Below are 25,983 nucleotides of genomic sequence, written 5' to 3'. Positions count from 1 at the left end.
GGTTGAAATTGTTGATGCGACAGTTGAGGAAAATGTTGAATCATCTGAACTATCTATAGATGATGAGAGCGAATTGTCAAATTAAACTGATACAGATTATGATTGACCAATTATGTGTTAACATTACACTTGATGACAAATATTTTACTTATTGAATGTATTAGTAGTTTGAAATTATGCCGCCAAAGAGGAAGGAAGTTCGCAACCCATCTCTACTTGTTCATAACCCACATTCAGACTCACCATTAGAGATTGACTCTACAGAACAAAGTAAAAATCTAATACTCATAAAAGTTATTAATTAAGGTCCTATAATAGACATAAATGAAATTGATTACAATGTTATATTTTATAGAGTCTACAATACAATCTCATCAAGGTCGAGGCACCACTAGAAAGGTAATGTTGGAAAAATATCGTAAGGTGGGTAAGATCAAGGTTAACATTCCTGACGAACATACCGGGGGCGAAGGACAACCAGAAGTTTGGCTTGCATCGCATGTGGGTGCTCTTACACAAACTTATGCTCCTTTGGCAACGACTTCATGGAAGAAAATCTCCCAAGATGTTAAAGAGCTTATCAAGAAGCGTTGTTTGGAAATATTTAAAACATTAATTTAGTAGAATAAATTTTTATATTTTACTTAAATTTAGAATATTATAAATGATAATGTATTTGTGACTATTTTTTTTAAGGATGATTTCGAATTAAATTTTGGTTGGAGAGATGAGCGTAAGACTGTGGAAGAGTTTATGGGTAATGCATTCCGTAAATATAAGGCGAAGTGTAATGAGCATTATAATAAGTTTGAGAATAAGGAAGATGCACGCCAACATTCTTTTCAGGATGTCCAACCTTCTGAGTGGGAAAAACTTTGTGACATATTTGAGGATCCATCATATCAAGTATAATTAAATTTAATTATTTTAATTGTCCTATTTGTCATTTCGCTTCATAATATTTTCAATTTCTTTGCAGGAGCGAAGTTCTAAATAAATAGATCAAAATTGAAAATTAATCATCATGCAAGTTCAAGATCTTTCCATTGCCTCTCTAAGAAATTGGTATTTCTATTTTTTTTTATTGGATATAGTTAATTATTTGGATTAATCATAATGACTTTATATCTTAATACATTTATTGTAGCAAGATTCAAATACCAATTATGATATGACAAAATTATATGTTGCATCGCACACTGATCGTAATGGAGAGTGGACTCATCCTGATGCCCGCAAAAATTATTTAAGTATTATAAATTGTTTTAATTAAATATATTAGAATATTTATGACGATATTAATTCTTTATCTTATATATGTATAGGATAAAATGATTGTCCTACGTACTGAATTTGCGTCAGATCAAGATTCCTCAACAAGTGATATTGATATTTTTACACAAGTCCTGGGTCAACGTTTAGGATATTTAAGGGTTTGGGTTGCTGTGTAAAGCCTTCTCCCTCTTCCTCTTCTTCTGGGAATGCATCTATGACTTCTATTGCGCTAGAAAATGTGAATTCCAAAATCGAAGAATTGACTGCAATGCAGCATTAGTTAAAGGCTCAATTGGCAAAATAAGTAGATATGGAGATGCGCCTCAAACAACATGAAGAACAACAAGAAGAGTTCAGAAGACATGCAACTCCAGATGCAGCAGCTTATGCAACAGTACAGGCCTCCAAGCAACTGATGGTTTTTTGCTACAGTGGTGGAACCATAAATCTCTTCGAGGGGCCCAACTTTTCTACAGTGACACGTTTATATAAAATAGAAAAATCATAAAAATATAACTGTATATATATAAAGTTAGATATCAATAATTTGTTACAATATACACGTAGAAATAAAAATCTAAAAAATACAACTTAATATATGTTTTAGATTTTTTACGATAATGTGCCATGGAATAATATTAATCTATTATTATTTTTGTAATGACATATTTAGAATTTATTTTATTCATAGAAACTATCAAGTGGTTTTTTAGAAGATCATCTTAATATGTAAGCTAGTTTGTCTCATACAAAATCTAGATATTTTCAAATCACATTAAGCATATAATAGTATAACTGAGATCACCTTAAATAAATTCTTTTATTGCTCAATGAACTCTAGAGGATAAGACCTCACAACTATTTTTTATATAAATCATCAACTTTAAATGGTTTTTCTTATATTCTCATGACTTTGAATTCCATATATATTAAAAAGCTTAATATTGAATAACAAAAAACTTTGCATGGGATTCATATTAATAAGTTTATTATTTTTCCTAAACTTAGTTTTAATTTAATTTTGATGAGGCCATATCATTGAAAATGGATAATATATATAAATTATATAAAATTAATTTGGGACTATAGGAAAACAAATTGGAGAGAAACATTTCTAGGTATATCGAAGTTTTAGAAACTTTACATGAGGTTTGCTTTGCATGGTATAATTAATCATGTGCATGGTTGGCGCGCGGCCGGTACTAAGATAATTTAGGAAGAAGATTAGATCGTGAAGGCAAAAAATAGTACACATAATTGCGGAAAACCATGCAAAAGGTGGTTTGAGATTTTAGTGGTGATGAGCTTCTGTGTTGCACTATAAATATTGAAACCAAAGTACTACTGGTCAGCCAACTCAGGATCGATCATCTTTTTCCCCCAAATGTCATGTTTTCAAACCAATATTATAATAATAATATCATGGGTTTGAAAATCAATATGGGAAGTACTATAGCATTGCTGTTGTTGTTAGCATATGCTGCCAATGCCCAACCTGGTGTCTTTGATATCAGAAAGTACGGTGGCAAGTCGAATGGAGATATCACCCAGGTACGTACGTACGTACGTATATAGTACTTACGTATATATATTTGCATGCATGCATGCATGCATTAATCTCACTTTCATTATTATTCTAATTAATTTTGTGGGTGTTTAATTAATATATTAATTAGGCTGTGATAAAAGCTTGGCAAGGAGCCTGCCAAACAGCGGGAAGGAGCAAAGTAGTGATTCCAAAAGGGATATACAGAATGGGGGCTGTAACATTTAGTGGACCGTGTAAGGGTAGGATCGAGTTTCAGATTCAAGGAACCGTACAAGCCCCAGGCGGTCGCGGTTACTTCAAGTCGGGAAGTTGGGTCACTTTTTTACGCATTGACGGCTTCACTTTGTCTGGCGGTGGAACTTTTGATGGTAAAGGCAAAAGCGTATGGGGAACGAAATCGTGTTCCGGTATTAAATACTGCGGTGACCTTCCCATCGTAAGTACTACGTAGTAGTAGTACTTCATTTTCAATAACATGATCAATTAATATATATTTTTCCCAACATCTTCTCTTCTTTTTATATTCCTGTAAATTAAGAACGTACGCGCGCTTATTCATGAAAATCTACTTTGATCATCATGTACAGAGTCTCAGGTTTGATTTCATCAGCAACGGACTGATTCAGGGCATAACATCTTTGGATAGCAAACAATTCCACATTAATTTGTTGGGTTGCAAAAATGTTACCTTCCAACGCGTAAATATCATAGCACCTGGAAATAGTCCCAACACTGATGGAATTCATCTTGGGCGATCATCTGGAATCAGAATACTCGATACAAAGATTGCAACTGGTGATGATTGTGTTTCCATTGGTGATGGCAGTCGGGATATACTTGTCCAAAGAGTAACTTGTGGACCTGGCCATGGAATCAGCATCGGAAGTCTTGGCAAGTACACGAATGAAGAACCTGTGGTTGGAGTCAAAGTTCTTGATTGCACAATGACAAACACACAGAATGGCGTGAGAATCAAGACATGGCCTAATTCCTTTGCTGGCACCGCCTCTGATCTGCATTTCGAGAATCTCGTCATGAACAATGTCGACTATCCTGTCCTCATAGATCAATCATACTGCCCATGGCGTCAGTGCAAAGCACAAGTACGTACTTACAATATTATATCAAACTACTAGCTAGTTACGTTTTGATCAGCTGTAGACTTCTTAATGTTCAAACTTTATGAATATTACTAATTCTTTAATTTGATGGTGTTTGTTTGATCTGCTATATAGATCCCCTCCAAGATCAAGATCAGCGATGTCAGCTTCAAGAACATAAAAGGTACAGCTAATACAAAGGGGGCAGTGAAGCTTATTTGCAGTAAGGCAGTACCGTGTAAGAATGTGAAGGTCACTGACATAGACATCCGATACCAAGGAAAAGACGGTCCTGCTACTTTCCAATGCACTAATGTCAATCCAACCCTCGCTGGGAAACATAATCCTCTTCCTTGTACGGTTAAATAAATTCCTAAAGTTACCAAATAAATCACAATAAGATTATTACAATATAATTTAATTAAACTTCTTGTTCTTGTGTACTACGTTAATATATATATAATCTTGCATGCATGCATGCATTCATGCAGTTTGTTTGTCGTAAAATACATGATCAATTGTGGTTATGGAAGTGATGAAGTTGATAGTGTTGATGGAAAGAGACATGCAAGATGTTATAACTTCAGATATATTGCAACAGCCCCGACCTTGAAGACCAAAACGTCCAACTACTATAAGAAAAACCTTAATATTAACAATAAAGATACAACAATAATAGATGTGTTTTCACATAAGTTGAATAATGTAAGTATTTCCTTGGTCGAGTGTTCCCACGAAGTTTTCTTGAAGTTTATCCTCTTTCAAGGAGTTTCTTGTGATTTTCAACAATAAAAAATGTTCTAAAAAGATTTGACACATAACAAGAAGAGTAACGGCCTCCCCAATTGGGTTTAAAATGACTCAAAATGGCCAAAAACACCAAAATTAGTCTAAACCGGTCAAAAACCTGATTCAAACGTCTCAGACAGAGCTCAGGCACAATGGACCAGTCAGTGGCTCTCTACTTGTCTCCACTCACAGCTCGGCATGCGAGTTCAATATGTGGGTCGGCTCGATTCTTGGAATGATGTCATGTTCAATTTTGTTTGGAATGACACCATTTGTTGCCGGAGTAGAATCTACAGGTGTAAAACAAAGAGGTTGAGTGTTAGTCACATAGGCCTGCATGGTTGGCTGTGTACCCTGATAAGAAAGGTCGAGCCTATGGTAACACTGCACTGCATTGTGGCCATTCTTGCCACATACTTGACAAACCATTTGTGATCCTCTAGAATAATGTCCTTGGGAGCCCCTTCCATGACCACGATTGCCTTGACCTCGATTGTTAGGAAATGAGCGTTGGGCATGTCTACCTCCACAGCCACGAGTTTGAGTATGGCGAGTTGCAATATTCACTGATCCAATAGAGATATCAAGAGCAGTATTGTGTTGCTCGAGTCTTAATTCAAAACTCATTAAGTGAGCAAATGCATCATCAAGAGAGACTTGATTAACCCGAGTTGAGAGAGAGGTGACTATGGAGTTGTATGTAGAATCTAGGTCTGCAAGTAGATATGTCAGAAATTCTGAGTCTCGAAGGGGCTCTCCCACTGCAGCCAATATATCGGCAGACGATTTCACTTTCTGATAATACTCATAAATGGACATATTACCCTTCTTGAGGGTTGATAGTTCAATGTGAATTCCTACCACGCGTGCTGGGGTATGGTTAGAGAACATTCGCTCAAGAGCATTCCACACATCCTTGGAAGTTTCAAGTCCTACCATGTGGGTAATAATTGATTCAGAGAGAGAGGACATTAGAGCATCGAGTATGACTTTATCCTGATTGTACCAGTGAGAGTACTCAGGATTTGGAGCAGTTTGAATTTCTTCATTTTCTTTGGACGTGATATGAAGAGTTGGCGGTGGACATGGGATTGTGCCATCCACATATCTGATCAATTGTTGGCCTCTAAAGTACGGTAGGATTTGGGCTCGCCAAAGGAGGTAATTATCCTTTGTCAATTTTATAGTGACAGGATTTTGTAGGTTCAGGATGGAGACAGATGCTATCTGGGAAGCAATGGAGGACTATGAGGTTCAAGAAGAACCGATAGAGTGAAATGAGGCCATTGGAAAGAAAAAAAAAAATCTTTAGACGTTTGTCTTTTAGTTGGTTCTTGATACCATAAACAAGTATTGATAGAGAAAAGAATTTTGTAATCTCACCAAACTTAGACATCTGTCATCTATTCCAATATATATATATATATAATTACACGTGTAAGGTGAAGGAATATACAGCTTTAGGAAACTAGGTTATACATGGAAAGACTACAATCCTATATTGGTCTATTGCATGAATCACGTGGCCTTCTCTGGTGCACATTCGGTGATAGCATTAATTTCCTTATTACAACTTTTTCACTTGAGCTTACTTTCAAGGGAACAAAAGAATTCCTTTAGATTTGCTAATTATATAGGTCCTTATAAATATATATATATATATCAGAGCCATCTGGTATCTAATTGTTGCAATTACTTCTTTCATTTCATTTATTTTGTTGTTCTGCAACTCCCACCCTGAGTTCTTACTTTAGTTGGTTCAGTATCTTTCTTGTCTGTCTAGTACCCTTGGTAAGTCCTGTTTACTTAAGAGTGTAAGGGCAGTTTTGGGTTGTCGGGTCGGGAAAAGATGGTGTTCGCAGACTCCTGAAGTGCGAAGGTCGATGTTGCCTAGCAACAAAATGGATAGAATGTTTAGATCTAATTCAACCGTTAGTTCCAAGTCGACCAGAACACCAGACATAGTAAATGAAGAAGACTGCTCTTTTGAAGAAGCAACTTCAATTCCCCCTGTTTTGGAAAATTGGAAAATACCCAAACTTCCAGTTAATTCAATTTACTAGACCTCTTGGGTCCAAAAAACTTTTAATGTTTCTCAAAATGTTCGGACAGTCGAACAAACTTATGCTCTTTCAAAATCCCAAGAAAAATGTTATCTTTTTCAAAAATCTAACATTGAGAAATATTTGAAAGATGGTTACAAATATTTACATGTTGGTTCTGTACAGATTGCTGCTAAACCCCTAGCCAGAAGAGGAATAAATGCATCTGTGCTTTTCTGTTTAAGAGATGCTAGATTCAACAACTTTGAAACTAGTATTCTTGGAATGATCCAGTCCTCTCTTTCCGAAGGACCAGTTCATTTCAGTTGCCTTCCTGATTTAACTCTTTCTCTTGATGATGATCATATTTTAAAGGCCCTGACTTTGAACATACTAACCTCTGGTTATGATATGATCAAAGGCAGTAGACCTCTTGCTTTAATTTTTCGGATTTACTATCGTCTTTTAAAACGAATTTAGATCCAAAAGCAATTGCAAAACCATCTGCGGGTAGCACTCTCCTGATCCAAAGTTCTACACCAGATGCGAATATTCAAATTCCAAAAAGAATTTTCTGGAAAGATATAACTCTTCCCACCGAATGGACTTTAGAAAATGAGGTTCCTCCTGTCAAAAATATTACTACCAATTGTAACCTTGATTACATCAAGCAATATATTGACGGGACCGTTAAAATTAGTTTTGATCAATCTAGCCTAAGAAGAAATTCTTTTGCTGGATCTCAATCCTCCTTTTCAGGTTCTGTTGCTGAAAATCCAGTTAAACGAGATCAACATCTCAAACAATTTCTGGAAGATTCAGTTCAAACAGCTCAACCTGTTAATCCTGTTTTAAAACTGAAAGGTCTTTCTACTTCTTCACAGGTCACATCTGCTTACTATACTACCAAAGAAGGTGAATCTTCTAGTAGTAAACCCATACAGGATGAAGCTGACAAAGAAGAAGATAATTCTTCTGTGTCTCCCACAGCTTCGGATATGGTAGCTCCTGTTGCACCTATACACCATAGCTTAACAGTTTTAAACAAACCTTTTGAACCCGATTTAATTGCACTTTTTAATGAATTTGCTTTACTTGAAAATAAGTAAAGGCGAAAAGCCTATCTTGCAAAATTTCCTGACTTAGAAAAGCAACGTGTTAAACGCAAATGGAAAGAATAGATGAATAGGCTTCAACACCATATTTCTCTTCTAGATTTTGTTGAAAAAATTTATGTTGCAAAAAATACTTTAAATGTTGTTAAAAATGATTTTGTCAAGGAAGAAGGCAAGACGGTCATCCAAGCCAGTCATCCGCCTTTAGAGACAGTTCTTATTCCTTTTAAAGGATCAGAAGTGGCTGCTTCTCCTTTTAAAATCCCTGAAACTGTTTCCAGAGATCCTGAGAAGGACAAGGTTTTAAAAGAAATAAAAAAGATTATTCATCAGAGTAAGTTTGTAAACCTTGCTCTCCACTCGATCGGACAACAGTTAGATAGGATTGAAGAAAAGGTTGAAAAGCCTATTTTTACTTCTAATCCTGTTTTCAAAATTGACAATCCTTTGATTCCCCCCAAAGATCAGTCAAAGAAAAAGACTGAAAAACCTTTGATTATTTTACCAGAAGAAAGGCCAAAAATCGATTTTAAAAACCCTCAGGCCAAAACACTGGAAAAAATAGATCAAATAATTGCTGATCTTAAGAAAGAACAACCTTCTACTAGTGCTTTAAATAGCAACGAAAAAGAAGTTGTTCTTGTCGAAACTACAGAAGAATCGTCTAACGACGAATCCTCTGAAGAAAAGGATATTGATTTAATTGAAAAGAATTTTCAAGATATTAATTTCAAAATAGCCAGATTTTCTTCAAAAGGACTTAAACCAATGAGTCTCACGAAGAATTGGTATCCAAGACCTACTCCTCCTGATTTACAATTTGAAGAAAAAGTTTTCCAGAACCAATCTTCTTACTCTGCTAACAAAGTTTTATGAATGGAATATTGATATATGGGTTATCTGAACAAGAAATCATTAATACCATGAGTAAAATGTCTTTAGTTGCAAATGCTTATATTAATAACAATATCAGACAGCCTGATGTTGTTATGTTTTTAACTCAAGGTTTTACTGGTATTTTGAGACATTGGTGGGATAAACACCTAACCAATGACACTAAGGAAACCATTCAGAACGCTGTCAAACGTAATGAAGAAGGGTTGCCTATTTTTGATGAAACTATTGGGATGGCTCAACCTGATGGTATCAATACTTTGATTTACACCATTTTAAAACATTTCATTGGAACACCATCAAATATAACTAGTCGTGTAAGCGACCAGTTGAATAATCTGTGTTGTCATCAGATGTCAGATTATAGATGGTATCAAGATGTTTTTACCTCTCGAGTAATGCTTTGTGACGATAGTCAAAAGTCTTACTGGAAAGAAAAATTTATTGATGGTTTACCTCGCTTATTTGCTTATAAAGTGAATGAAGAACTTACTGATGCCTCTGGGTTCCTCAATTACGAAAATTACACCTATGGTGATATTTTCAGTGTAATTAAGAAACTTGGTATTAGTATGTGTAATGATCAAAGAATACTTTGTGAACAGATGAGAAATAGTAAGAAAACCAAATATGAAATGGAAACTTTTTGTGAACAATTTGGCCTTCCATCTATAGCTCCATCTAAAAGAAAGCACAAAATCTCTAAACCTCATGGTGGTTTTAGGAGAAAACTCCATGATGAATTTTATAAGGAAACTTATAAAAAGCCTTATTCTAAACCATTTTCCAAGAAAAAGAATTTCAAAGAATCCTCTCAAGGAAAATGTTTTAATTGTGGCAAGACTGGACATTTTCCAGATAAATGTCCCAAGAAAGCCAAAAAATTAAAAAAGAAGCTTAATCAGTTGGATATTAATAACCATGATAAAAAAGAACTATTTCAACTCCTAGAAATAGCCTCGTCTTCATCATCGGATATCCTTGAGTTCAGTTCTAGCGATTCAGAATATCACTCTGAAACTGAAACTCTTGAACCTTCTGATCCAAAGCTGGGTTGCAACTGTAATTCTACCTGTTGTAAGCCTTCTAGTAAGACAATTAATGTCTTAACTAAGGCTGAAGAACAAGAAAATCTCTTGTTAACCTTGATTTCTCAAATTACAAATCCTGAGCTTAAAGAAGAATATCGGCCATTTGGGGCATGCCGGCAATACACTACTTCCCAATTGCGGTGAATACCTCACGCAGCAAGACACTCACAAGACTACATGCGGTGATTTTGGGGCGCCGCTGTGAATGCATGATTCGGCGATTTTGGGGCATGCCGACAATAAATTGTCTTCCTATTGCGTCTAGAATACAGAACGCAGCTATTTCTAAGGGATCCCTTTCAATATTTGGTTTTTTCCTCTTTCCCATTTTTGGTGAATAAATGAGTTGATGCCGCTTCAAATGCTTGCAGCAAATTTGATGGGTTTTCTGTCGATTTCTCACCAACTCGCAGAAATAGAGTCATTTTGATGGGTTTATGGAACTTGTATTTTTTGGCTATTTTGGACCTAGGTACGTATGTACTCTGCTAATATACAATATGTTATATATTATGGCTATTTTTTATATATTATGATATTCAGTTTCTAGCTAGTCTTTCCAAATCCCTCATTAAGAAACAATCAAGATAAATAATCTTTATGAGATTCGTTAATATCGTTTTGAGATGTTCTTGCTGTAGAATTATCACAATAATAATTTAAAAATATTGGATGCAAAACCCCAAAGAGCCAAACGCATAGCAATTACCTAGATGCCATTCATGTTGTCAATCACAGAAGCAATAGGAGTAATAGCTAAAGAGCTAGATTTGATTACATTGGAGAAGAGAGATGACACCACAAATATCAAGCCCACGACACCAAGTTTGCAAACCTGCCATGCCATGGCAATGTCCAAACCAAAGTCATTACATAGGAAGCTTTACCCGTACCAAAACCTTCCATTTCCCCATGTAAAGTCTTCCATTCCCCACTTGCAAAAAGTCCCACAATAGAGACACAAGTAGCAATGAGTGATCTGTAGATTTGCATTTCCAAAACCACAGAAAATGTTTTCCCTTTTAGAACCTTTTGGAAGGAAATTTCCTTTTTAGAACCTTAAAGCTAGCTGCATCAGGGAAAGCAAAAGAGAGTAAAGTGCAGAAACTGCAAGGGTACAAAGGAAGTCAATGATATATTTTGACTTAGAAACTCCTGATGGTTCTTTAACATGATAGGGTTGCAATATTCAATTTCAAACCGGCCATATTGAAATTTTTGAATCGTCTGAGGTTGTATGCAAGATCGATGATCAGTATTGATCAGTAATTGGTATGACATGATTTTAAGTGTGGATTGGTTGGGGATACATGATATAGTGGAGTAGAGAAGCTAATTAGCACCATTAAAAAGTACTCGATCGAAAACCAATTACTTGCTAATTGTTATATATGCAATATCTGATGATCCAAAGCCTGCTCGTACGGTTTCACCTAATTCTTCAGGTCTGACGACGTTGATCCATCATTAATATATTTAATTAACTCCACTTTCTCATGTTTTAGATGGTTATTATATATTAATTGAACATCGCATGAGTTCAAAATGAAGTAGTGGATCGGACCGTACGTTAAGTTGTTCTTGAATTAATATGCGATGAGGCCGGGTCATTACTTGCTGCCCCAAAAGAAATTCACAACAAATTATGAGCAATTATTGGAACTGTTTGTTTCTATATATAATAGTTTTCGTGATAATTATATAATATTTCTTAATTAGTACGTAGTACTGCTAGCTTGTATATATATTATATGTTGTGTCCACATGATGATTTATAGCTTGTATATATATATATATTGCAAATACACGTTAAATAAATATAACAGAGCCTAAATTAATGTGGCTTTTGATTGGAGAATTATTCTAGCTATAGCTAGCTAGCACATGAGTACATCATGTACTGGTAAGAACCGAAATACATGGAAATTAATTAAGCATCGCACACCAACGACATGCGGCCTGATGGCACGAGATCCACATTTTCAAAATGAAGATCCAATGTATCAAAATAAATTATGGAACGCCCCGGTCTCGCACGGGTCGGAGAGTTACTTTCTAGCACTTAAACTCACATTCCAACAATATAAAAATAGACTCCAAATTCCCAATATCATTTAGAAAATTCGATTCAATCTAATTTTTTCAATATAACCAATTTTTCAAAATGTCAAGTCATCACAATACAATAAAATTTCTTAATAAAATTCGATAATACTCATAAAAAACTTCCTATGCTTGAACCACTACACTTAAATCATCTCACTCAGTGTTTCATAATCTTGATCCTCAGTTGAACCATCATAATATCTGAAAAATATTGTGGAGATAAGGGGGTGAGTTATCAACAACTCAGTAAGCAGAGAGCATATAATAGCATGTAAACATGAGCATTTATAAAATTCAGTATGCAGAACAAGACATTTACTTTCAGAATGCAGAAACAACATATTTTCTTTCAGAATGCAAAAACAAAACTTGTTACAAAACATCAGAGCGAAATTTTTCAGAAAAACAAACTTGTTCTAAAAAAGAAAGTCCTTTGGCATATCCAACCAAAACATTATATTCTTATCATCTCATAGCATCACATTGTGACAAATATCATGTTTTACCCCCGTGGTAGGGTTATAAACCACCATTATACCCGTGGCTGGGCCGTATACCATGTTTCACCCCCGTGGTAGGGTTATAAACCACCATTATACCCGTGGCTAGGCCGTATACTATGTTTCACCCCCATGGTAGGGTTATAAACCACCATTATACCCGTGACTGGGCCGTATTCCATATTTCACCCCCGTGGTAGGGTTATAAATCACCATTATACCCGTGGCTAGGCCGTATACCATGTTTCACCCCCGTGGTAGGGTTATAAACCACCATTATACCCGTGGCTGGGCCGTATACCATGTTTCACCCCCGTGGTAGGGTTATAAACCACCATTATACCCGTGGCTGGGCCGTATTCCATGTTTCACCCCCGTGGTAGGGTTATAAATCACCATTATACTCGTGGCTGGGCCGTATACCATGTTTCACCCCCGTGGTAGGGTTATAAACCACCATTATACCCGTGGCTGGGTCTTAATAGAAATAGAACGGAACATCATCAGAACCAGATCACATTCAAATACAGAATCAGAACTTCATGCCAAGGTTTTCAGATGATACATCATATCAAAACAAAATATTGAATAGTTTCAGATCATTTCACATGTTCGAAATAAACAGAGTCCAAAACATCTTCATTTATTTATAGCAAAAACTTTTAGATTTTTCATATTCGCTCATTTTGCATAGTTTAGAAACAGAATGCGCAAAATTAGCTCATGTCTACACCAGTCATGACAAAAAATAATTTCTCTTATATAGAATTTCTGCATATGCAGAATAAACATTTGAGGTCGTTTCGTATTTCTTTTCAAACAAACATGCATATTTTCAAAGTCCTTCATTTCATTTCTTTTATGCAAAACTAGTATATGAACCCCGCTTACCTGGGCAACTTAGTTTTTCAGAAGTTTCTTAAAAAATGTCGAATCGACTATAAATCGTCACCTATAAAAATAATCACATAATTTCCGTAAGTTTTTAATCAATTATGGATTTCGATATTTAAGCCTAAGCTTCTTAAATAACATATTTTAATTCCTCAAAACTTAAAACGTTCATAATCCCAAAATATATCATCACTTCCTAAAATCATCAATATTCACCATGACCAATGTCAAACTCAAAACACCAATATTTAAACCCAAAAAAGCCAACAAATTTCATAGCATAAACCAATCTCACACAAACAACTCCATCATCAAATCCAACCGACCCCCCTTACTCCTCGAACTCAGTCTGGCACAACCAACAAATTCACAGTAAATATGAATTAGCGCAGAAATACATTTAAATCTCAAAAGTTCTTTGGGAAAAATACTTACAATGCTATAATATAATTTTTGAAAGATTACGGAGGTGCTAGAAGCGTCAACGCAGCAACAAAATCGTGCCAAATGCACTGTGGCCGTGGATGGCGGTTGGCCGTGGGTGGCGGCGTAGAGGGCGGTCGAAGGCTAAAATACCCAAAACGGAAATATTGATGGTGGGGCTTCACCGGTGACAGATCGGAGGTAGGGTTGGGTCTATTGGGTTGCTAGGAGGTTGAGGATGATGTGGTGAGAAGATGGTGGCCGGAGGTGGCGCGACGGCGGCGCAGCGGCGCAAGGAGTGCTACGGCTTGGTGTGGTGCGTGGGGGATAACGGCGGCGCGAGGAGGGCTGAAATTACAGGGAGGTGGTCGCCGGTCGAAGGGGAGGTGAGAGGGAGGGGCGGTGTCGGTCACCGCCAGGGCACGATGGGGCTGGGGGAGAAGAGAAACGGAAGGAGAGAGGGAGGGGGGGTTGTGGCGCGCGAGAAGCAGGGGAAGAAAAAGAAAAAGAAAGAAAGGAAAAGAAGATAAATAAAAGAGGAAAGAGAAAATGTAGGAAAAGAAATGAGGTTCAATCCTCATATCTTGGGTCATAAAAATGATCCAACGGAAACGATTTTAAAACAGCAAGTAAAATAAAATAATTCAAACGTAATGATTAAAATGAAAATAAATAATTAAACCCAACGATAAGTTAATTTAAAATGAAAAATAATTTAAATGTATTACAGTAATCAATTATAAGAAAGCACTTTAAAATAATTTTCACAAAATTAAAATCATAAAAATAAACCCACTAAAAATCCAACCAATTTTAAAACAAGAGAATAAAGTTTTAAATTAATAACAAATAATCTTTCAATTAAAAAAATATACTAAAATACGGGGTGTTACAAATTAAGCACGGCATGCATTTGTTGTACATTAATTAATTATTTCCTTAAATCTATAATAATTTTAATTTTAGATAAAAAAATTTATAGAGTTGAATGACGTGATATATCATGATCTTATATAATACACATGAATTAAAGCTAAAGTTATAATTAAATGAAAATTAATATATATATATATATATTTATATATTGAAACTGTTAATTGATCATTGTGATTATAATCTGGTGCTATATATATATGTAGATAAGCTGCATGATAATTAACTCCCCCTCAAATGTATAGTAGTGTATGTAAAACTTAATACAATTAATATCACTCTTTTGGTAATTATTGATCATCAATCGAAAACAGATTTCCCTCCACTTACAGTGTCCATACAAACACAAACATGCAGTTCGCTTATAGTACAAATACAGATATTCAACTCTTGTCACACTTAGCTAACAAATTATTTCAGACTACAGGCAGGAGGATTCTGTTTGCCTGAAATGGTGGGATTGGCATTAGTACATTGGGATGTTGCAGGGCCATCGCTTCCTTGGTATGCGAGGTCTATGTCACTAATCTCCACATTCTCACATGGTACTTCATTACTGCATAAAAGTTTCACGGCCTCCTTAGTTTGAGACGTGCCTCGTATATTTTTGAAGCTAACCTCACTGATCTTAATCTTCGAGGGAATCTAGAACCAAGAAACACAACAAAAATACTTATGATATGGGTAATATTTCTTAAATTTTGAATATGAAGATAATAACATGAAACTGGTTCTTTATCATGATGTAATCACCTGTGCTTTGCATTGATTCCATGGGCAGTACACCTGATCTATGATGACGGGATTGCTGACATTTCTCATGTAGATGTTCTCAAAATGCATATCAGAGGCAATGCCAGGAAAGGAAGCAGGCCATGTTTTGATTCTTACGCCATTCATTGTATTTCTTAGGTTGCAATCAAGAACTTTGACCCCGACTATAGGTTCTTCATTCTCATACTTACCAAGACTTCCTATGCTGATTCCATGGCCAGGTCCACAGGCTACTTTCTGGATAAGTATATCTCGATTGCCATCACCAAGAGAGATACAATCATCACCGGTTCCGATCTTCGAATCAATTATATTGATTCCAGTTGATCGCCCCATGTGGATTCCATCTGTGTTGGGGCTATCTCCTGGTGCTCTGATATTTAAGTGGAATAGGGTAACGTTTTTGCAAGCAAAAACATGCAAATGGAACTGTTTGCTATCCAACGATGTTATGCCCCGAATCATTGAATTGGTGATAAAGTCGAACCTTATATTCTGTTCATTTTTTAGACATTATTAAGCTCCACATGGTCAAAACATAAACATTGCTTTAAGGATAAGACTTATAAGACTGGAATGGTAAATTTAGACAAAGATTAATTAAAGATATATATATAGAAGTCGCAAACTTACAATTGGGAGGGCACCATTGTATTTACCCCAAACAGATTTTCCTTGGCCATCAAAAGTTCCATTGCCTGACAAAGTTAACTGGTCGACACGTTCAAAACTGACCCAACTTCCCCATTTGAAAAAACTAAGGTCTCCTGGAGCCTCTAAGGTGCCTCGAACTTTAAGCTCAATAGGACCTTTGCACGGGCCATTTAACTGCACTGGACCCAACCTGTATGTCCCAGCTGGTACCACGACTTTACTCTGACCCGGCATTGCGCATGCATCCTTCCAAGCATTTGACAAAGGCTACATGCAAAATTATTAATCATGAAACAGAGTTTAATTAGCACATGAAGCAATTATATATAAGTCGGTTGGGAATGCATGCATGAGTGCATACCAGGGTGATATCCTCATTAACCTTTCCTCCATACTTCTTCACAATATTAAAGACGGCCGGTTTGGCATTGGCAACCGATGCTAGGAGAAACAGAATCGGTAGGGTTGCAATATTCAATTTCAAACTCATGTTGAGATATTTTTTGTTTCGTCGGAGCTGGTTGTATATATGGGAGATCAGTATTGATGAGTAATTCGTATAAGATTTTAAATTTGATTTGGTTGCATGGGGATATATATGGTGGAGTAGAGAGGCTAAGCACCTTTAAAACTTGAAACCAATTACTTGCTAATTGTTATGCAATCTATGATTCCAAGGCGTGCACGTACGGTTTCACCTAATTCAAGTACGTACTCCGTTGATCCATCATTTATATATATATATATATATATATATATATATATATATATTTAGCTCCAGTTCCACTTGTACGCGTACGTACGTTCATGTTTCTTACAATTAAGAGGAATTATTAGTACTGTTGTTTCTATATATAGCCAGTAGTTTTCGTGATTAATTCTCATGAGTACAGCTTGTACGTTGCATGTTTCCACATAATTTATATTTCAAATAGACGTAACACACGCGCACACACATATATCTAACATGTTAGCCTATATAAATATTTCGTTTCGTTTTATTAATTACCGATAATATAATATAATAGAATATAATATATAGACCATTAATTAGCTTTTAATTAATTTGTCTAATCCCAAATTAAACAGGTCATGATGATGATGTTCTCTTGATCATCTTTACCCATTCTAAATTAAAGTCAAGACCCTTCTTCAATTCTCTTAATTGGGAAGTTTTGCTCCTATTTAGCCACATCATCATCATCCACTGATCATCTTATTATATATCATGTGATCATGGAATTGATCAAGTTAGATTATACATATATAATTAAAGCTAAAGTTATTAATAAACGATCGGGAAATAATTAATATATAATATATCCAACTACATTATTACTAATTTTCATTCAAGAACTGAGGTTGTATAGGATATCGGTGTAATTGAGTATTTCGTACGATATTTTGGTTTGGTTTTGTTTGATATAAAATAAAATAATTACAATTTTATTATAGTTTTCCTAAATTGAGTATTTCATTAGACATTTTGGTTCGGTCTCATCTCGTCCCATCTAATCATTACAATTTTTCTAAATTTTCATATAAAATAAAATAAAATAAACAACTCAACTTTTTTAAATTTTAAAATAAAAATAATATTAAAAAAATATATTCTAATAATATTTTATTCAACTTTTTAATTTTAATCTAAACTCATCTCATCTCATCAACAAAAATAAACGAGGAGCTGGACAAATTTGCATGTTTTCATGGCCTAGTGTAGGGGTGTGCAGAATTCTGAGAATTCCGACTCCGTCCGACCTCCGCTCCGATGCCGACTCCGACGGAGTCGGAGTTGTCGGAATTCGGAGTCGGAATTCGGAGTAGCTCCGAATAATTATTCGGAGTCGGAGTCTGAGTCGGAGCTCCGACTCCGACTCCGAATTTTTTTTTTTAAACCCAGCTCCAAAACGACGTCGTTTTGGAGCTGGGTTTAAAAAAAAAATTATTGAACGACACCGTTCCACTTAATATGGAACGGCGTCGTTCGGAAGTTCCTTCTTGAAGGGGCTTCTTCTTCAGAACGACTCGTTCCTCACTTCCTCTTCCTTTTCACTTCTTCTTCTTCCTTCTTCACTTCTTCAGTTCTTCTTCCTCCTTCACTTCTCTCTCGCGTCTCCCGTCCCAGTGCATGAACCAGTGAACCCTCCGTCTCGCATTCTTCAGAACACCGTTCGTCGTTACTCCTCCCTGCCGCCATCCCTCTGTTCAGCTTCCACCTACGGTGAGCCCTAAATTTATGAGCCCTAAATTTAATTCAAGCACGTCTCTTATGAATTGGAGCCAGCAGTTGTGATTCTTGTGTATTGAATATTCAATATAGTCCCCAACACGGCGCTCAAAAACATGAATTTTACATTGTTTTGAAGACTTGCGCTCGAGCGAGGTGTCGAGCGCAAGTCGAGCGCACGTTGTATTGAACATTGGCTCGAGCGATATGTCGAGCGGAAGTCAAGCGAACCTCTCTGGAAGAGTTCTGCTCGAGCGCTACGTCGAGCGCTCATCGAGCGAAACTCTCTGTATGGATTCTGCTCGAGCGCGACGTCGAGCGCAGGTCGAGCGATCCTCTCTGTATGGATTATGCTCGAGCGCCACGTCGAGCGCACGTCGAGCGAACCTCTCTGGATGGATTCTGCTCGAGCTCCACGTCGAGCGCACATCGAGCGAACCTCTCTGGATGGGTTCTGCTCGAGCGCTACATCGAGCGCACGTCGAGCGAACCTCTCTGTATGACTTCTGCTCGAGCGCACGTCGAGCGCATGTCGAGCGAACCCATTTGGATGGGTTCGTCTGAGTCAAGCGCACATCAACCGAACCTCAATGTAATAATACATCGATACATGTATTATTATGATACAATAATACATGTCCTATTGTATAATACGATAGCCTAGTTTATTTTTAAACTAATTTTTTGCTTCTAATTTAATTTTTTCAGCTTCATTGATTGTGATATGGATCCTAGACATAGTGGAGATGATCGTCCACAAGGGGATGTGGCGGATGCCAATGCTACAACTCCTACACCGGTGGGTACTTCCACCCCTAGAGCCACATCTAGGGCAGCTACATCTAGGGCAGCTACATCTTACATCTTGTGCGAGTAGTCGACTCCCACTCCCAGTTGATATAGAGGATGAAGATATGTTCAACGAGGAAGAGGAGATGCCCATTGAGCAAGATCAACCACCACGACCTTCTAAAAAGAGGTCGTGGACATGGGAGCATTTCACCAAAATTCCTGGTGAAATTGCGAACCCAGTGGCAAGATGCCATTACTGTGGATCACTTTGTGGATGCCATTCGAAGAAGCAAGGTACCAGTGTGTTAATAGCACATCTAAATGGTTGCCAACGATATAAGATAGCGAAGGGATTGCAAGCCACTGATCAGACCAACCTCAGTTACCAAACTTCTACAGCCACTGATGGTACACAGACTAAGAAATTGGTCATCCCTCAATACAGTGAGAAGATGTTGAGGGACATGCTTGCAGAGATGATAATTACTGATGAGATGCCATTTACCACAGTCGAGAAAAGAGGCTTTCGAAAGTTTCTAAATTTTGTTGAGCCACGATTTCCCATTCCATCACGGTATACAGTGATGCGAGATTGTATGAAGAGGCATGCGAAGGACAAGGAGGAGATGAGGAAGATGTTTATTACCACTGGCCAGAGAGTGTCTTTTACGACTGACACATGGACTTCCATACAGAACGTCTGCTACATGTGTATCACAGCACACTACATTGACAGTGAGTAGATTTTGCATAAAAAAATTATTGGTTTTAAAGAAATTGTGGATCATAAAGGTGCATCCATTGGGGCGAAGATGGATGATTGTTTAAAGGACTGGGGAATTCGAAAAGTGCTGTGTATTACAGTTGACAATGCCAGTGCGAATGAAACAGCAATTGATTGGTTTAAGCGGAACACGACGGTGAGAGATGATGTCATTCGGGCCCACGAGTTTATTCACGTTCGATGCTGTGCTCATATCATTAACCTCATAGTTGTTGAGGGATTAAAAGAGGTTCATGATTCCATAACCCGAGTCCGCAACATTGTACGATATGTGAGGGGTTCCCCTCAAAAGCTTGCCAAGTTTAAGGCAATAGCAGAAGATTTGAAGATTGAATGTTCTAGTATGCTGTGCTTGGACGTTCCGACTCGATGGAATTCTACATACATGATGTTGGATGTGGCACAGAAGTACCAAAAAGCATTCGAGCGGATGGAGGTCGAGGATGGGGGCCTGAGGTATGCTTTGTTGGAGCCAGCAGGACAGGGGCTCGGTGCGCCAGACGCACATGATTGGACCAGTGTGAGTTATTTTGTTGAATTTTTAAGAACTTTTTATGAGATAACCATGCGACTATCTGGATCCAAATATACGACTGCGAACTCATTTTTCAGTGAGCTCTCAGAGCTTCACTTCCAGTTGGAAAATAGTTGTACTGACTCTGCTGGATTGTTATCTGATATGGCTACGAGGATGAAGATCAAATATGATAAATATTGGGGGAATATTGAGAAGATAAATAGATTGCTATTTGTGGCTGTGATCCTTGACCCCCGAGTTAAGTTGGCCGTTCTAGAATTTTGGGTAAATTCCGTCCTCGGGGCAGTGAAGGCTGGAGAGTTTATTAGATTGCTAAAAAGTGATGTTGATGACTTATATCATCACTACAGTACTAGTGCTCAGCCTTCATCCGCAGTTGGTAGCTCCTCACATTCGAGGCCGACAGGATCGACAGTTTCCTCAGGTGATACTGACCCATCTGTAGGGGTTAGAGGCAATCGTGTCATACGGCAGTATCATCAACTCATGTCAACAAGGAATATTATGCATTGTACATCTGAGGTTGAACGATATTTTATGGAAGCTGTCGAGGCACCTAGTGATGTATTTCAGTTATTAACTTGGTGGAAAGTTAATTCCACCAAGTATCCAGTCCTTTCCCGTGTGGCCCGAGATGTGCTAGCCATTCCTGTCACTACGGTTGCCTCAGAGTCGGCATTTAGCACTGGAGGTCGCGTGTTGGATGCTTATCGGAGTTCATTGTCACCGTCAACCGTGGAGGCCCTCGTTTGCACACAGAATTGGATAAGTGAAACGCCCATTGGACTAGATACCGTTGGCGTTGATGCCGAGAGCTATAGGCTTGAATCGGGTAAGTTTATATGCTTTTAAATGATGATTTAATTATTTTTAATGTTTCTAACTTCTACTTTTTATGATTTTATAGATCTAATTGTGAACCCTAACATAATTACCGATGATTGAGAGTTTGGAACGGACGCTACTTGAGAGTTGGGATGGAATTGAGAGAACCTCCTTTCTTGGTAAGAATCAAATTATTCTTTTATCGTATATAATTTTTTATTATCAATTTTTTTTCATCTATTGATTGCTACTTTCTATCTTCATTTCAGGCGTGACCAATGGAACATTGGGGTTTGAGTGAAACCCGTGTTTAATTTTTATGTAGTTATATTTCAAGACTGAGTCATATTGTTATTACGTTATAAATGAGACTGTTATAACTTATGGCTGCATCATACATGTTATTTACTTTTTAAACTATTTATATAGTTATATTTATGTACTTATATCCCGAGCAAATACGTGGGATAAGTACTCTTTATTCTATAATTTCTATTAGTACTTATCCATCCTCTCTCAAAAGTTTATAATTTATTATCCAACTGAAATTAATCGAATTATACAAATTCGTACCATCATTCTTTTCTATAAAATTTTAAATTTGTGTAATTTTCAACTCATGAGTCATGAGCACTTTTAATGCTAAATTTCAAGCGGACATAAAACAAATTAAAGATATAATCAAAATTCAGTAACAAAATCAGAACGAATATTTAAATTATTGAAAACTCTTGAATAAACCAAATATTTGTAGATGGTTCACTTTTAAAAAAATATATATATGTTGCCCACTATCTGAAACGAAATTGAACAACAAAATTTAAATAATAAAAAAAAAAAAAATCTGAAATTGAGTTCGGAGTCGGAGCTCCGACCTCCGTTCGGAACTCCCTCCGAACTCCAGTCGGAGTTCCGATAGGAGGTCGGAGCTCCGACCTCCGATCGGAATCGGACTCCGACTACGTTCGGAGTCGGAGTCGGAGGGGAACTTTGGCTCCGACTTTTGTCGGAGTCGGAGCCCACCCCTAGCCTAGTGTTCATGTAGGCCGGGAAAGATTGAAAGTGTTTGGAGTTGAGTCAAAGGATTCATGTGTGCTGGTGAGGCTTATGTGTCCTCCATGTGATCATCACAACACAAGCGCGCAAGAGTGCAAATAGAATTTCTCACTCGCAATTGATATTTTCGAACATGACATAATTTATATCTTTTGTGATGGAAAAAAACTGTCACTAAAAATACATTTTATGATCCACGTTATCATGAGGAACCATCATATAAGAAAGTAGGCAAAATTTCTATAACAGTATTCGAACGTACAATATTAGGAAAGAAAGTTCTATACAACAATAATATTTTTTGTGATGCTTTTTATTGTCAATTTGTCAAATATATTGTTTAAACCTATATTATATACTACGTACCATTAGAGTACGATCGAATTACAAGCGTTCTAGATTAGCGTTAAAGGAATCCAATTAACTCTCAGGTTACCTGTAACATCCCATATTTTAGTGTAATTTTAATAAAGAAATTATTTTTATTGATTCAAAATTTATTCTCTTGTTTTAAAATTATTAGATTTTTTTTAATTGGGTTATTTTATGATTTTTAGTTTACAAAAATTATTTTTTTTGAAGTGCTTTCTTTAAATTAATTACTGTTATCCGTTTAAATTTCTTCTCAAATTAAATTAACTTATTATTGGATTTAATTATTTAGTTTCATTGTAATCACTGCGTTTGAATTATTTTTATTTCATTGGCTGTTTTAAAATCATTTGGGTTCATTAATAATTTTTTTTAAAAGAGAGTTTAGGTTTAAGTATATTTATTTTATGTTATTTTCTTTATTTTTTTTTCTCTTTAGACTTAAGAACCCGTTCCTTGGAAGCACCCAGAGCACGTCTCACCCGTTTGCCATTTTCATGCATTCCCTTTTCATCCCCTTCATCTAGGTTTTTCCCTTTACTATTTATATCTCCTTTATATACATACTTACGGTTATCATCTCAACCCTAGACTAAGTGCCGCTCGTCCTCCTCTTCGCCAAACCGAGATCCCTTCTCCACTGCGCTAGCAAGTTTCATTGCTGTTTTTCTTTTTCTCTTCACGTCTCAGCCTCCATCAACCATTGTACCCACTCACTGCCGCTGCCCTCATTTTCACGCCCCAGCACACAAGAAACCGTGGCCTTGCAGCTAGTCCCTACACTTCCGTAAAGCACCAAACTGCAAGCCTCGGTTGCGTTCAGCAGCCCCGTCACTCCCCACAGCCAGGCCAACAAGTCGTTCTCCACCGAACTCAGTCCACGCACGGAACCTCAACCACCCAGGTCCACCACTCAAGCCGCGCGCCACCACCCTCTCCACGTAAACCCACCTCTGTTTGCACCACCGAAAAACAGAGCACCAGCCTTCCTCCATAGTGAACCCCAGCGCCGCCACCCAAACTGCTCAGCCTCAAGCGGGAACAACCGGAAGACGCCGGTCGTACGCTCAGGTCTGCCGTGACCACCCTCGGTAAGCCAAGCTCTGTCTCCCACTGTTCTCTCTCGCTCACCTCTCCCTCTCTCTCTCATGCTCAGCGCAGCTCGACGGAAGCTCCGCCGCACGCTTGCTCTCCAGCCGCTCCGCCACTGCCTACCCAGTCTAGTCATCGCACGCTGCCGCCTAGTTTCCTCTTGAGTAAGCCCCGCCGCAACTCATGTTTTAGTCTTCTTTAGTGTCTTTTAGTTGACTATAAGGGAAACAATATATATTAGATATTTCGGTAAAGAAGAAGAGTCTGTTTTTACCTTCCTACCCTTTTATTTTCTAAAACATGCTTTAAATTTTTGGAAAGGCTTTCAATGGACTACAAGACTTATGTTGATGGCTTAGTTTTAACTGATTAGTGTTTAAATCTAATGAGCTATTTTTTTTGTGGACTGGGCTTGAGATTAATGAGACATACGTCATTTTGAAAGACTTGTGTATTTTTTTTATTTTATCAGGCCTGATTTTATTATGTTTGATACACGGTTTTAGAAAAAAAAAAAATTTATTTGGGCTGCATGTGGGTTTATTTGGTTAAGTTGGTATTTTTAAGAGATTGATATTTTATCGGAATATTTATTAAGTAAATACTGATAAATTTTTTTTAGAATGATCAGTAAGTGCAAAATCTTATTTTGAATCCTTTTAAAAGAATATTTTTGATTTAAACAAAAGCTATGGTTTTAATGGTTTCGATATAGTTATGTTCTTTTTTTCAGTTTTATAATTTATAGTAAGGTCTCATTCGTAAATAAGTTAGAATTTAATGTTTTAGTCGGAGTTATTAAATTTTATATTGATGAGTTTAGAAAGTGATGCTAGTATTTTAGGAATAATGAGAATTTTCGATTTTGAGGAATTAAAAATAGGTTATTTTAGAAACTTAGGCTTAAATATCGAAATACGAGATTGAATAGAAATTTATGAAAATTTACGTGATTATTTTATAGGTGACGAATAAGTTTATTCGGCATTATTGAGGAATTTTCGAAAAAGCTAAGAAGTCCAAGTAAGCGGGGTTCCTATTCTAGATTTGCATAAAAATAAAATGGACTGAGGTTGATTTTTGAAAATAAACATGTTTTGTTATGAAAATATATTTGAACTACCTCAATTATTTGTTTCTGCATTACTTATGAGATTTTGTTTAAGAATAAAGTATTTTCTGGTATGACTGGTGTAGACATGAGGTATTTTACATTTTACTTCTAAACTCTGAAAAAGAGAGCAAATATGAAAGTTTGTGCATAAAATAATGTTTTGTGATTTCTGAAAACTCTGTTATATTCTGAAGATGGTCTGTACTCTGATATGATATGCTTTCTGAAAATTCTGTTCTGTTCTGAAGGTGTTCCGTATTCTGATATGATGTGATTTCTAAAAACTTTTGGCATGACATTCTGAATTGGGATGTGGTTTGTGGATGGTGACCTATTTGACCTACCACGGGTGCTAATAGTGGATTCTGTTTGGGTTGGTACCAACTGTTCTGTTTCTGGTGCACCCACTTTGGAAACAAAGTGGTTTTCTGGTGGTCTTTCCTGTGTGCACACTAGGGACTCCGAGAATAAATAAGGGGAAGATTCACATTCTGTTTCTGCTCGGTTAGCTACCGGGGTTTGCACAACCCTATCACGGGGGTTAAACATGGCCTCTGATGCGATATGATGATCTGGTACGATGGTGGTCAGTTATGCTATGCCAAAAGAATTTAAATAAGAATATTTTTGAACTTTCGCTCTGATATTTTTATAATATGTTTTGACTCTGCATTATGAAAATAAAGTGTTCTGTTCTGCATCATGAAATCTGTAAATGGTCATGTTTACATACTAGTATATGTTCTCTGCTTACTGAGTTGTTGATAACTCACCCCCCTCTTATCTCCAATATTTTCAGATGATTGTTGGATATTTTAGCTGAGGATCAGGACTATGAAGAATTGGGTGCGATGACTTAAGAATAGAAAACTTTCGATGAGTATTGGTAAAAAAAATTTATGATTATATTGTTGAAATGTGAGTATAAGTGATATGTAGAGAAGTTGGTAATTTTTGGGGTTACTGTATTGAGGATTTTATATACGAGTAGGTGTGGTTAATTAAATTTGAAGCGTTTACATTTGATTTGAATCTTTTGGA

The 25,983-nt window shown here is 36.7% G+C and overlaps 2 protein-coding genes and 1 pseudogene across 2 annotated transcripts; 1 reads left to right on the top strand and 2 right to left on the bottom strand.

Annotated features, from left to right (window-relative positions):
* The first annotated feature begins 2,489 nt into the window (after positions 1 to 2,489).
* Positions 2,490 to 4,720, top strand: LOC118349571 (exopolygalacturonase-like). Its single transcript, XM_035694649.1, has 4 exons — positions 2,490 to 2,826; positions 2,952 to 3,260; positions 3,412 to 3,927; positions 4,060 to 4,720. Exons 1-4 carry the CDS (start codon positions 2,665 to 2,667, stop codon positions 4,291 to 4,293), a joined length of 1,221 nt encoding a protein of 406 aa, XP_035550542.1. The 5' UTR covers positions 2,490 to 2,664; the 3' UTR covers positions 4,294 to 4,720.
* Positions 4,721 to 10,501: 5,781 nt separating this feature from the next.
* On the bottom strand, positions 10,502 to 11,063 carry LOC118349724 (annotated as a pseudogene).
* Positions 11,064 to 15,122: 4,059 nt separating this feature from the next.
* LOC118349723 (polygalacturonase-like) lies at positions 15,123 to 16,629 on the bottom strand. Its single transcript, XM_035695272.1, has 4 exons — positions 16,501 to 16,629; positions 16,119 to 16,406; positions 15,465 to 15,980; positions 15,123 to 15,356 (listed from the first exon to the last, which is right to left on the bottom strand). Exons 1-4 carry the CDS (start codon positions 16,627 to 16,629, stop codon positions 15,123 to 15,125), a joined length of 1,167 nt encoding a protein of 388 aa, XP_035551165.1.
* Between the last annotated feature and the right edge of the window lie 9,354 nt (positions 16,630 to 25,983).

This window comes from Juglans regia, chromosome 10 (assembly GCF_001411555.2).
Source record: "Juglans regia cultivar Chandler chromosome 10, Walnut 2.0, whole genome shotgun sequence".
NCBI lineage: Eukaryota > Viridiplantae > Streptophyta > Magnoliopsida > Fagales > Juglandaceae > Juglans > Juglans regia.
Note: the sequence above shows the minus strand (reverse complement) of the source record. Positions and strands in the feature narration are given on the sequence as shown.

Coding starts and splice junctions, on each gene's coding strand:
- LOC118349571 (XM_035694649.1), top strand. CDS start 2,665: ATGTTTTCAAACCAATATTATAATAATAATATCATGGGTTTGAAAATC. Junction 2,827..2,951: donor CGAATGGAGATATCACCCAG/GTACGTACGTAC, acceptor TATATTAATTAG/GCTGTGATAAAAGCTTGGCA. Junction 3,928..4,059: donor GGCGTCAGTGCAAAGCACAA/GTACGTACTTAC, acceptor TCTGCTATATAG/ATCCCCTCCAAGATCAAGAT.
- LOC118349723 (XM_035695272.1), bottom strand. CDS start 16,629: ATGAGTTTGAAATTGAATATTGCAACCCTACCGATTCTGTTTCTCCTA. Junction 16,407..16,500: donor TTAATGAGGATATCACCCTG/GTATGCACTCAT, acceptor TTTTGCATGTAG/CCTTTGTCAAATGCTTGGAA. Junction 15,357..15,464: donor GGAATCAATGCAAAGCACAG/GTGATTACATCA, acceptor TCTTGGTTCTAG/ATTCCCTCGAAGATTAAGAT.